Genomic DNA, 13,967 nt, shown 5'->3' with positions numbered 1-13,967 from the left:
GCAGGTGCCGGTGTCCTGGGTCTCTGAACAGGTGTAGGTGCCGGAGTCCTGGGTCTCTGGACAGGGGTAGGTGCTGGGGGGCCTGCATCTCTGGACAGGGATAGGTGCTGGGGGGCTCAGCCTGGGTAGATGCCGGGATCTGGGGCCTCCGGACAGGGGCAGGTGCCGGGGGTCCTGGGTCTCCGGACATGGGTAGGTGCCGGGGGGCTTTGGTCTCTGGATGGTGTAGGTGCCAGGGGGCCTGGGTCTCTCGACAGGGGCAGGTGCCGGGGGGCCTGGGTCTCTGGACAGGGGCAGGTGCCGGGGGGCCTTGGTCTCTGGACAGGGGAAGGTTCCGGGGTCCAGGGCCTCCTCACAGGGGCAGGTGCCGGAGGGCCTGGGTCTCTGGACAGGGATAGGTGCCGGGGTCCAGGGCCTCTGGACAGGGCAAGGTGCCAGAGGGCCTGTGTCTCTGGACAAGGGTACGTGCGAGGGAGCCTGGGTCTCTGGACAGGGGCAGGTGCCGGGGTCCTGGGTCTCTCGACAGGTGTAGGTGCCGGGGTCCTGGGTCTCTGGACAGGGGTAGGTGCCGGGGGTCTGCGTCTCTGGACAGGAATAGATGCCGGGGGGCTGAGCCTGGGTAGGTGCCGTGGTCCAGGGCCTCCGGACAGGGACAGGTGCCAGGGTGCCTGGGTCTCCGGATAGGGGTAGGCGTCGGGGGTACTGTGTCTCTGGACAGGCGTAGGTGTTGGGCTCCAGGGCGCATGTACGGGATAGGTGCCTGGGGCCTGGATGTCTGGACAGGGGGGAGGTGCCAGTGGTCCTGGGTCGCTGGACAGAGTAGGTGCCGGGGGCCTGGGTCTCTGGACAGGGGAAGTGCCGGGGTCCAGGGTCTGTGGACAGGGATATGTGCCAGGGGTCCTGTGTCTCTGGACGGGGGTAGGATTATAAGCAGGATTCCAAAGTCAGAAATGTTAAAATGTGACAAAATGAGCTTCTTAGTTGAAATACAGTGATACCTCTAATCCTTAAAACATATTTCAAAGTAGGTATAATTGTAATATTTTACTTAATTAAAATGGTTTTGTAAGTAGTAATGCTTTACGATTATTGAGCGGTTATTTGTGCTGAGAACTGTTGTAAATGCTTTGTATAGATTCTCATGTAAGCATCACACTGGGAGATAGCTACTATTCTCATCTGTATTTTACTAATGAGAAAATTGAGGCTCATAAGGGCTCACTAGCAGTGAATGAGTGACAGAGCTTAAAGTAGGAATCAAGCCCAAATTGAACTGAATCCAAAGGCTAAGCCCTTTCTATGAAGCAACCTGCTCTTTCATTAATGTGGTGGGTAATAATTGCTAACAAAGATTGAACTTTCTTCACAGCAAAGTAACTATTAGTTTTTAAGGCAGAGGGATAACATACTATTTGATGTTTACAGTTAAATGTATCATTGTTTGTTTTGGGATAGTGCACTACAATTGCCTGAAATGTCCTCTCACTCTAATAGGACTGCTCTACATTGGGCATGTGCCCATGGCCATCCAGGAGTGGTAACTCACTTGGTGGCCAGAAAATGCCAGCTTGACCTCACTGACAGTGAAAACAGGACAGCTCTGATCAAGGTATATGGTGTCAACTTTTTCAGCATGGAATGGATTTAATTTAAAATCACAGAATAAAATGAATTAATCTCATTGGAATATAACTAGTTGTTGAATCAGGTGGAAAATTTCCTAGAATTTACAATCTATTTCTTGGTCTAATACTGACAGGCTGTACAATGTCAGAAAGAGGTTTGTGCATCCATCCTCCTGGAACATGGCGCCAATCCAAATATTACAGATATGTACGGCAACACTGCCCTGCACTATGCCATTGACAATGAGAATATATCAATGGCAGGAAAACTGCTTGCATATGGTGCAGATATCGAAGCAAGAAGCCAGGTATAGATCAACCGGTGTTCTTTTCAAAGTATTTCAAGTGTATTTGTTTTACCATTGACGTATGTAAGGGTCAGTTTTCTATATTTGGAAGCTCAAGTACTCCCTAAGTGAAGATATTTTTAAATAATGTAATTATCTAAGATTTTCCTATAAATATGGAAGCTTTTAAAGCACTAGAGGATGCAGCATATGCACTTACAAATATTTGTGAAAACAGAATTTGTGAAAGGTAATACTTTAAAACATTTTTCCACCCAAGTTTTTTTTCCCCTCTGATTAGCATAAGGTGACCCAGAAAAGCAAAATTTGCCCTTAAATCTCAAAGAAAATTAAAGTATTTTACAATCAATATAATCCTTGCTGCTGTTGACAGTTTTTCCCCCAAAAAATAATTTATGTGAGAGCAATTGATTGCTCTTGGTCAAGGGCACAAGAGGGAAAGGTTGGACAGGGTAAAGAACAGCCATCAGAAATATGCATGCTGATTTGGACATTAGGCAATGAGGACAAATACTGAGAAGAGGGTTTTGTCTTTTTTGTTTGTTTCCAGTGTATGTGTCTAGACAAGGTTCTCTTCAGTTTGGGGAATAATAAGTCTTAGTTTGGGAGAGTGAGTTGTAAAATTGCCTCAAGATCAATTTTGGTAGGACTCTGAGGAAACCAGATTGGCATGAATGGGTGCTGATGAAGTAGGAAGCAGTTCAGCAGAGGGAAGAACACATAATTAATGGATATTATTCTATTCTGGCCGAAAGAGTCACTTAGATAAGCATCTAAATTGCCCTCTCAAATCTAGAATATCTTGATGGAAGATGGGAGATGAGGAGTTACAAATAGCAAAATCAAGTTGGATTTTGAGTTTACTAGTCCGTTTCACCCTAGACAGGAAAATTGAATGGTGTGTATAGTGAATGACTCTGTCTCTTACTCTTTCTTCTTTTTGGCCAAATCCCTAAATGATAAAGGGAATTAGTCATTTGGGTGAGAGATGAGACTGAAGTGATTGTCTACTGCACTGGTTCTCAGCTAGAATTGTGCATCACTGTAACCTGGGGACAGTAAAACGAAATCTACAAGTCTCAGCTCTCTCCTGAAGATTTTGATATAGTAAATCTATTAAAGCCTGGAAATGGATGTTTAAGAATATTTCCTTGAAGCTAGGCCTTGTGGTGCATGGCTGTAGTCCCACCTACTTGGGAGGCTGAAGTGGGAGGATTGCTTAAGCCCAGAAGTTGGAGTCTAGCCAGGTTAATAGAGTGAGACTCTGTCTTTAGCAACAGCAGCAGCAGCGGCTACAACCACAAAATTCCTTGATGTTCTGATACACTTCTGGGTAAGAACCAACTGAACAGATAAGTGTAATAGAAATTTCCCTATCTCAAAAACCTAAGAAATTTCTAAAGAGTTCGGAGTTTCATAGGCACTATAAATACTTCCTTTAAATTCCTTCTTTGAATATTAGCTTGACTTTTATCTTTCTCTACCTCTGTGGGTGGGAAGTTCAAACGAATATTATTTGCAACATCTTAATAGCTTACGGAATAATACCTTTTCCTTGACACCATTGAATGTTCACCGCCATTCAGAAGGTCTTTAGAAATTGCTTTGAGATAGTTTTTAATAAGCAGAGGCTGACCCTTTCAGGGTTTTTTGTCTCTTAGTTGTCATTCAGGCGAGTAGGTCAAGAAATCATTGTTATAAGCAGGTTCTCCCATTAGAATAGTAGCAAATTTTTCACCTTTTTTAAAAGTTGAAGCTGTATTATGGACTATCTCAGTAAGTAATTAGATTTGTAGAGTTTTGGCATGGTTAGGATGGCAGTTTTAAACACTGAAAACCATGAAGTTAGTAAGAATACAGATAGGTATTCTTTCAGTAACTTAGTTACAGCAGTCCTGTGAACTAATTATCTATTTTTTAAATGAGTTGGGAAAGTTAAATACAAATAGAATGTAAATGAATGAATGCTGGAAAAGTTCTTGAAGTGGCAATTATGAATCTTAATGGCAATTTTTATTGCATTTTTGGGCTTGAGGTTTTTGGTAAAACATCTGAAACTAAAAGGAAATATTTTACATGCAAGTATTTGCTTTACATACAACTATTTAAAAATACATTCATAGCAAAGATGAAAACACAAGGTCTGAAGTCTAAATGTGCCCCATAGATTTAGTTTAGTTTACCTCCATAAGATGTGTCAGCATGTAAAATTCAGATGACTCATACACAGATCTGGATTTCAGGCTTCTCTTAAAGGATCACATCTGAATTCCCTTGAGCTCATATCACTGTTCAGTATGCTGTGCAGAGGTTACCCCTTTATGTGAGGCATATGTGCTCCAGTCTGCTACTGTGCCTTCCAGGCACCCTAGGAGGGGTATCTGAGAGGGAAGGAACAGCATGTGGGGAAGCACAGTGGAGTGAGAAGGAAGTGATTGCTTTTTATTTACTTTCTACTTCAGACATTTAAGTTCATAGGATCTTACATAAGGTTTTCAGTTCAGTTGAGAAATATGTAATTTTGTGAATTATAAATTGTTTTTGCTGCTTTACAGGGTGAACTTACGTCACTTTTACTTGCCATAAATAGGAAAAAAGAGCGAATGGTGGCATTTTTGTTGAAGAAAAAACCAGATTTAACTGCAATAGATAATTTTCAAAGGTATGATAGTTTTTTTTGTTGTTCATTTTTAAACCTGAGTGTTGTTCTAGAGTGGTAACAGTCACTCATCAGAAATATTAAATTGATAAGATTAACTTATTATTATTGATATAGAGAGAGAAATATCAACACAAATCATCAGGTAAACAATTATTTACACTGGGCAACATAAAAAGTCTGTATTGTAGGATTCATCTTCTCTTATTATGTTGACTGTTGACAGATGAGCTGATATTTTGAGTCATATGATCTTACATTAACTAAAGGGATTTCATATTGGTTTTATTTGTTTTAAAAGTGTGGACTTCAACTTGTAGTTTACTTTGACTCAATATTGAAATTTCTTAACTCTCTTATAGTAGTTTTAACCTCTGCTTCTTACATACTTTTCCTTTAAAAATACTATGTTAAAGATAAATTAGAGTTGAAAATCATTTTGTCTTTTGCATGACTTCGCTTTAGCTTGCTTTCTCTCAAGAATCTTAATGTTAGATTATTCCTGAGTGACTGTTAATTGCTGTTGCAAGATACTGTGGGTTCATTGGGTTTTTTTCTTCTTTTTACTTCTAGCGTATTTTTATGTTATTTTTAATTAGTATGGGCAGAGGGAAAAAAGATAGCTTTAAATGGATAAACTTTTATTTTCATGAATACAAGCCATGGGTGGCTGACAATGAGGAAAAAAAAGGATAAGCTTTAGATTCACCCAAGACTGGGTTTAATTTGTCGCTTTTCTACTTGCTAGATGTGTGACCTTGGGAACATTGCTTATCACTAAGTATGTTTTTCTATGTGAAAAAGAGAAAATAATATCTCTTTCAATGGTGGTTGTTTATGAGTAATGTGTATATTTAATTTAGTGCCTCGCACATGATTATGAGTAGTATTAACTGAAACTATTGTGGCTATTATTAGCATTATTTTTATTGTTTTAAACCTACAGATAGCTCTTACTTACCCCAAGCTGATTTTGAATTACTATATATCAGACTAGGGAAGAAATGGATAATTCATCACTTAAATGTTTAGCTACTTTAGATAAGTGACCTGAGCATAGTATCCTGCTCATCAAAGGACTTTATTTTAGCAACTTCTTCTGTGTCATATCCCAGTGGGACAAGAGGCTTTCTTGTCCCTTCCTTTTGGCTTTGGTTGCAATTTACAAACATGAACCCTTGAGCACCCATGATGCTTCTGTTTATTAGTATATATAATTGGTTAATTCTACATGGTCAGACAAGATATTAAATTGGTAAAGTATATAAATATAGTTTTTAATGTAACTTTGCTAAAGTTCCTAAACATGAAATTATCTCTCTGTTATTTTAGAACAGCCCTCATACTTGCTGCTCGTAATGGATCAACAAGTATAGTCGACCAGCTTCTTCAGCACAATATTGATGTCGTTTTCCAAGATATATCTGGATGGGCAGCGGAAGACTATGCTGTTGCTTATAACTTTCAAGAGTAAGTGTTTAAAAGGCCACTGAACAGTAAATTGAGGCTTAAAATAATTGTAACCATTACATCTTATCCATCAGGTGAGATTTCATAGTTTGGTTCAGATAGGTTTGGAGTGGCCGTGAGTTAGTCCACTTCATCAGCCGGAAATCAAGCATAAGACTAGACTAGTTAGAAGTAGCAATGAGTGCAGGATTCCTTAACTCAAGACTCTTAAAGACTTTTATGCTTAAGGATCCTAATGTTTTCCATTTCATTCCAAGTATAACCCCTGTGCATGGGATAAAATAGTTTCACATCTTTGATTTTTATAATTAGTTATTTGAGTCTTGAAATGTCCAGTTTATCAGAAAATGTTGGACTATCTCCTGGGAGCTGTCTTCTATACCCTCTACCTTGAATTTTTCAAGAACCTAAGAGGTCCCCTAAGTTCAAAGAAGACAATCATGTTTTACAAGTCAGTAGGAGTGGAAAGGGGAGGATATTCTAATTATTCTGTTGTTCCCATGGATTCTGTTAACTGGTTTTTGTCATTGAAACTACTCCTGCAGTCCAGTAAAGATTGACCTTTGCCACAAGAATGCCCCTTCTGATTTAGATCCCTCATTCTTTATAGTAATCTATACATAGGCTTCCAAGTCACAACTTGTAGTTCACATAAATATGCTTATATGCTCGGCCATTGTTTCCAAAGCACCAGTACCCTGCTCTGGCTTCTAGACATCCTAGCTTTACCCACACACATAGTGAGCAAATTGACCCTTCCTCCCATACTCAAAATCTCATGTGGAGCCCACATCCTAGCCTGGAATCCTAGATATTGATGGTAAGTTATTCTTTGAGTCCCTTGTTTGTCTTCTTTCCAGCAAATATTAGTTGGGATAGTTCTAAGCTATTAGAGATGTTCAGATAGTGTTGCAGAAAGATATCAAAGTTTTTTCTTCTTTGCTACCAGATTTTTACCCCAAGCCCCTTTATATCTTATGTAGCAGCTTTTCTTAGATAGCGGAAGGTCCCATGTTATCCTTTCCCAGAGCAGTGGGCACCAACTTGTGGCTGGCCCCTCAAAGAATCTGTTTTCGATAATAAAAATCTCCCAAGCTACTTGCTTCTCTACCTCAAGTTTTTAAAATATCTTCAAATTCTACCTCATAGGAAGCCATTATCAGAATGACTTGAGTCTTAGGTAGGTGAGTTGGACTGAACAGAGCCAAGCTTCATCCATGATTCATCAGCACCCATTTATAAAAGTAGGGCTTTGTGCTTGCTTCAGCAGCACATATACTAAATCTGGAACAATACAGAGAAAGTTAGCATGGCTCCTACATAAGCATGTCACACTAATCTGTGAAACATTCCATATTTCACACAGTTACAAAAAAGGTAATCTGACTAGTTTTCTGGCAAGTTCCCAGAAAACAGTGTGAGTCAGAGCAAAACAGGTGCTAGCCAATAGTGAAATTATGCATTTTCATTACAAAAACATTGTTATAAGGTAATTTATGAAATGAGAATGGAGCTGAGTAACCCATGGTGTGTTGTGTGCGAATATATTGGTAGTATGTATCTCAGAAATGAGAAAATACTCACTTACATTTCCTTCATGAAACTTGAAAAAATTAGAGTTTTTGTCTTCCATGTCAGTTTTAGATGACCATGGAGAGAAAGCATCATCCTAACAAAGATCTGCTGGCTCAGAGTTAAAGTCATGTTATCTATTCTAATGAGACAATCTATTTATTAATAAATTTAGTTACAAACACAAACTATGAAATAATTGAGATGTCCTGAATCATAAGCCACAGATAATAGAACAACTAATAAGCAAAATTAAGGCTTAACAACATTTTCAGAAGATCACAACATTTTAATGTTAAGACATATGGGAAACTACACATTGGGTTTCATTTGTAATTCCAAAATAATTTCAACAATAAAGTTCAAGAATAAATTATTCCTTTGCTTTACTATTTCTCTGAGCACATTAAAATGTTATTTTATTAAACATTTATAACAACCTAGTGAATAAGGTAGCAAAACCTTCATTCTTTAGAAGAAGACATTGAGTCTAAGAGAAGGAACTTGTCCAAGAACAAATACATGTTGGTTACAGAGCTAGGACTTACAAGTCAGATCGTTTTCCATTATGTCAACCTTACATGTTAATTTACTGAGTTTTACTGTCCTCACTTCATGAGTACTTTACTTTTTTCTTCGTTAATTAGAAACTTAATAAGAATTTTGTAGAGCTTAAAAACTAAAAGTATGTGGGATAAAGTTCTGATATTGTTTGATATACTCTAAGAATTTAATGTATTTGGTAAATGTTTTTCATATCAGCATTAAAATACTAATTGTATTTACTACATTTTTATACATAGCATTCGCAGACTAATTTCTGAATATAAAGCAAACAAGAAATGGAAAAGTCTTCAAAATAGCAATCCAGGTAAGACTTCTGACAGTGCATTCCTCTCGATGGTCCTATCATAGATAAAAATGTAAGAGGAAGGAAGTGATCACAAAACAGCAGTTTAAAAAAACCACTGTGTAAATTGAATGTATGTTTTTAAATTACTTTCTTGGTAATCTAGATTTCAGAATTATTTAAAAGGTTACTTGTAGGCGATTTTATAATCTCAAGCCATATTATCTGAAAAAACAATTCATTATCTTATTTTCTAAAATTCTAGATGATATTTTTGTGTAAATAAGAAAAAAGATTTTTAAGTTAGTATGTAGTATGTTTTCTTTATAGTCACTTTGATGAATTGGACTTGTAAAATTGGATATTCTAATCTGTAAAATAAATGCTTTGTATTTAGTAAATACATATTACAGCTGATCTTTGAGCAGTGTGGGATTTAGGGGTGTCAGTCACCTATTCACTTTGAAATCTGTGTATAACTTTAAACTCCCCCGTAACTTAATTACTAATGGCTTATCGTTGACTGGAAGCCTTATTGATTATAAAGTCAATTAAGACATATTTGTTGTATCTTAATTATTGTTATATGTGTTATATGCTGTATTGTTAATACAATAAACTAGAGCAAAAGAAACATAAAGAAAATCATAATGAAGAAAGAATATATTTTCATTCAGTGGAAAGTGGATCATCATAAAGCTTTTCATCCTGAGAGTCTTCAAGTTGGCTAGACTGAGGAGGAGGGGGAAGTAGATGGAGATTGATCTTGCTGTCTTAGGTGGCAGAGGCAGAAGGAAATCTGCAGATAATTGGCCCCTGCAGTTCAAACCTTTGTTGTTCAGAGGTCAACTCTGACAGAGTGATTTGTGTCACTGAAAAGGTAACTCTCTTCAAAACCAGAATTTCAATGAGACTTTTCTGGTACCATGAAGAAACATCCATAAGAACTGTACCAATACCAATAGGATATTATTTTTTAAAGATACCTACTATGTGAAGTCAGAAAATAAATTCCTTATTGTGAAGCACAGGTCATGTTACATATTCTTATACCAACAAGGTCTCGCTAGTATTGACTTAATTCCCCGCAAGTGGAAATCAAATGAGATATATATACTTTGTTACCATGAGATTTGTTCCATCTGCTAGTTAATTGTCATAACATCAATTTTGTTAGAAGAAGACACTCTGTTACCATTAGCTAAAATGTTATTATAATAAAACATGGGTAGGATTAAGGTAAGCATGCAGAGTGAGTAGACATTTGCCAGGTAAAGAAGCCGAAGAATGATGGTTGACAAAAGGAATATCTAACAAGATTGTATTTTTGGCAGAAGGAACAGCTAACAAGATTGCACATTTCCCAAAAGGAAAAGCAAGTGCAAAAGGTAAGATGCTTGAGGGAACTTCACAGAGTTTATGAGCAGTTAGTACAGTTTTGCTAGTGCAAAAAAAAGTATAATATGAGAGTGGTTGGGATTGATTTGAATATCTAGCTAAGTTAAGCTTAGGAAAGACTTTTTAAACATATTGAAATGAATAGATCTTATCCGTAGGCCATGGAAAAATTCTTAGAGTGCTTGTGACTGCAAACATTAGATGATCTAACTAACAATAGCTGAAACAATGGGAGCCAAAGCTGTTTTGGTGGTTCAGCAATACCATCCTATCTCACTTGTCCCTCTTTCAGCTGTGCTGTTGGCAGTGTTTTGTTGATATCTCCTTTCATGGTTGGCTACTTAGCAACAGCTTCAAACATCACGTTCTCACAAGAGAGTATTAAAGGCTGGAAGGGTTACTTTTTTTCAAGTGTTCCTTTTAGAAAAGGAAGAAAAGTCAGAAACTTGCATTGGACTTCCTGTGACATTTTATTGGCTTGATTACACCAGCTGCTCATTCCTAAACCTGGCACTGGAAAAGCAAATGTAATTACTGTGATTCGCTTAGAATAATTATTTCTCTTTTTGGAGCTTGGAGGGATATTGGATAATGAATATCCAGGTAAACTTGCATTTCTCCAGCAAGAAAGAATAAGGAATGACTACTTGATAGGGAACCAGCAATGTTTGCTGCAGGGATTCACTAGAAATTTTTCAGAAGGGAAGTCACAAGATTTGAGGATTAGGGCATTCTGGTTATTGTATAAAGCAAGGATTGATAAGCTTTTTCTGTAAAGGGCCAGATAGGTAATATTTTAGGCCGTTTAGTCTCTGTCATAGCTACTAAACACTGCCACTGAAGTGTGAAAGCAGGCATAGATAGACTGTGCTCCAAAAAACGTTTATGTACAAAAGCATATGGCAGGCTGGATTTGGCCTATGACCTGTAGTTTGCTGACCCCTCACTTAGAAGGTAGATGAAAGGTAACCACATAGACTGGGAGACAAAGAAAACTTTGGCCATGGTCAAAACTATAGTTTCCTTATCACCAGTCGTTGCACTAGTCTTAATCTACTATGAGATTTTCACCCACCCCAGGTGAAATAATATAAGAAGCTCAGTTTATTCACTTTAAAATATCTATTTTTTTCTTGCCCTTATTCTCTTTTCATTTTTTTCTTAGTTTTTATTTAGAAAATATTAATAATTGGTAGGGGTTTTTTTCCCTTGTGAAAGACATCAATTTAGAGGCCATGTTTAACTAGAAAATATAAACATTTCTGTTGTGGCAATGAAAATATAAATTCAAGGCAGAAAAGAGGCGGAGTTAATATGGTTTAGTGATTGTTGAAAGTAAAATGTTAGATGGCAGAGAGAAATCTTAGATTATAAGTTTTGAAGTTGTGCACTAACATTTATACTATACTAGAGGAACAGGGAATTTCAGGTAAATAGAGAAGTGTAGGGAAGAAGGAAGACAAATGTGAGTTTAATGGAACAATCATAGAGGATACTTTTTGTAGGTAATTGGATAATAGGTATTTCTAGCTGGAGATGAAATTCTGAGGTAGGAGTTGCCAACATCGAATGATCCTGTTATAATTATTAAGCAAACTCATAGATCTCAATGAGCTGAAGTTGTATAATGACAAGAAAGCCAGTGACAGGACCCTAGGCATAGCAACATTTTCCAAAGGAAAAGGGCGTGGGTAAGGGAGAATGAGCAGTAGCTAGAGAAATGTAGGAGAGGAGTCAGAGGAAGTGGTGTTGCAGAAATTTAAAACGTGAGAATTTCAAGAAGGTAATATCAATTCTAACAATTAAGATTACTAAAAAATAAAATGGATGTAACTTTGAAAAGCTTTTTGGTGGTATCCTTTCCAAAAGAATCATTTTAGAGTTGTAAGGTTTATTATTGATGTGATTCATACTTCTGGTGTTCAAATATGAAAGAACAAATCTACCAAGATCCTACCTAACTTTTTGGTAACTACAGCAGCTATGTACAAGGGGTCAGGGAAAATAATCTAGACTGATGAGTACACGTGCCAACATTTTTCCACAGTTGTCAAAACCTAAAGATCATGTGTGAGGAAAAGTATTGTCTTTCTTATCTGCTTGTGGAAAAACTTGATTTATATTCAAGTCCTTGATAAGTTCCTCTGGATATGTTTTGAAGCTTAAATATAGTAGCAGCAACTAAAACCTGCTGTCAGACACATACCCTCTCTTTGTCGTGGAATTATAACACAGCCATGTGTTGACAGTTTCAAGTTTTGAACACAAGTGTAGTTTGCAGACCAGGAATTTGGAGAAACTGACATCTTTTGTATAATATCATGGAGAAAAATATAAGGTGATATGCTGAATATACTATTTCTCAGCATTCTGGTGACATCGGTAAAAAAGCCAGTATTTGGTTCTTTTTCTTAGTGCAATTCCCTCTTCATTTGCGTCTTCTGGTATCTGCACTTCTACTGCTTCCTTTTGAATTTCATCCGTAAAGAAAACACTTTTAGAATACATTTCTAGTGACCATTGATTATGAGCATTTTTTCATGTGTTTGTTGGCCTCATATATGTATTCTTTTGAAAAGTGTTTGTTTATATCCTTTGCCCACTTTTGAATGGGTTTGTTTTTTACTTCTAAATCTGTTTTAGTTCTCTGTGGATTTTGGATATAAGTCCTTTGTCAGATGGGTAGATTGCAAAAATTTTTTCCCATTCTGTTGGTTGCCAGTTCACTCTAATGATTGTTGCTTTTGCTGTGCAGAAGCTCTGGAGTTTACTTAGATACCATTTGTCAATTTTGGCTTTTGTTGCCAATGATTTTGGTGTTTTGGTCATGAAGTCATTGCCTACGCCTATGTCCTGAATGGTTTTGCCTAGGTTTTCTTCAAAGGTTTTTATGGTGTTAGGTCTTATGTTTAAGTATTTAATCCATCTGGAGTTAATTTTAGTGTAAGGTGTCAGAAAGGGGTCCAGTTTCTGCTTTCTGCACATGGCTAGCCAGTTTTCCGAACACCATTTATTAAATAGAGAATCCTTTCCCCATTGCTTGTTTTTCCCCAACAAGCTACCACTGACTTTTTTCACTGAATTGGAAAAAAACCACCTTAAATCAAAGCAGCATGGTACTGCTACCAGGACAGAGATGTAGACCAATGGAACAAAACAGAGGCCTCAGAAATAAAGCCACACATCTATAGCCATCTGATTTTTGACAAGCCTGACAAAAACAATGGGGAAACGATTCCCCATTTAATAAATAGTGTTGGGAAAACTGACTACCCATAGACAGAGAGCTGAAAGTAGATCTGTTCCATACAACTTATACAAAAATTAGGTCCAGATGGGTTAAAAATGTAAACATAGGACCTAACACCATAAAATCCCTCAAAAAAACCTAAGCAATACCATTCAGGACATAGGCATGGGCAAGGGCTTCATTACTAAAACACCAAAAGCAAGGGCAACTAAAGCCAAAATTGACAAATGGGATCTAATTAAACTTAAGAGCTTCTGCACAGCAAAACAACAACAACAACAACAAAAAAACTATGATTAGCGTGAACTCGCAACCAACAGAATGGGAAAAAATTTTTGCAATCTACCAATCTGACAAAGGGCTAATATCCAGAATCTACAAAGAACTTAAACCAATTTACAAGGAAAAAAAAAAAAATCAAAAAGTGGGCAAAGGATATGAACAGACAGTTTTCAAAAGAAGACATTTATGCAGCCAACAAACATGAAAAAAGGCTCATCATCACTGGTCAGTAGAGAAATACAAATCAAAACCGTAATGAGATACCATCTCACACCAGTTAGAATGGCAATCATTAAAAAGTCAGGAGACAACAGATGCTGGAGAGGAAGTGAAGAAATAGGAATGCTTTTACACTGCTGTTGGGAGTGTAAATTAGTTCAACCATTGTGGAAGACAGTGTGGTGATTCCTCAAGGATCTAGAAATAGAAATTCCATTTGACCCAGCAATCCCATTACTGGGTACATACCCAAAGGATTATAAATCGTAGTATTATAAAGACAAATGCACGCTATATTCATTGCAGCACTGTTTACGATAGCAACAACTTGGAA

General features: G+C 37.4%; 1 protein-coding gene and 1 non-coding gene across 10 annotated transcripts in view; both read left to right on the top strand.

The window, feature by feature from the left end:
• LOC135277257 (ankyrin repeat domain-containing protein 62-like) overlaps positions 1-13,967 on the top strand; it is a 109,396-nt gene that overhangs the window by 37,810 nt on the left and 57,619 nt on the right. For 8 of the 9 annotated variants that reach the window (XR_010344867.1, XR_010344869.1, XR_010344868.1 and 5 more), the window contains exons 3-8: positions 1,495-1,609; positions 1,760-1,933; positions 4,489-4,595; positions 5,925-6,062; positions 8,438-8,505; positions 9,819-9,872. Coding sequence is in view for 4 of the 9 variants with exons in the window: in XM_064383220.1 (XP_064239290.1) it covers positions 1,495-1,609; positions 1,760-1,933; positions 4,489-4,595; positions 5,925-6,062; positions 8,438-8,505; positions 9,819-9,872 (656 nt within the window). In the remaining 5 variants the exon portion in view is untranslated. Of the gene's footprint in view, positions 1-1,494; positions 1,610-1,759; positions 1,934-4,220; positions 4,365-4,488; positions 4,596-5,924; positions 6,063-8,437; positions 8,506-9,818; positions 9,873-13,967 lie in introns of those variants that run through there. The other variant, XM_064383235.1, reaches the window with a different exon arrangement.
• On the top strand, positions 7,317-7,423 carry LOC135277338 (U6 spliceosomal RNA). The gene has a single exon (XR_010344958.1). It is a non-coding gene; the product is annotated as a U6 spliceosomal RNA (small nuclear RNA).

Source organism: Aotus nancymaae, unplaced genomic scaffold (genome assembly GCF_030222135.1).
Source record: "Aotus nancymaae isolate 86718 unplaced genomic scaffold, 86718_ANA_hifiasm-v0.15.2.pri h1tg000003l, whole genome shotgun sequence".
NCBI classification, from domain to species: Eukaryota; Metazoa; Chordata; class Mammalia; order Primates; family Aotidae; genus Aotus; species Aotus nancymaae.
Note: the sequence above shows the minus strand (reverse complement) of the source record. Positions and strands in the feature narration are given on the sequence as shown.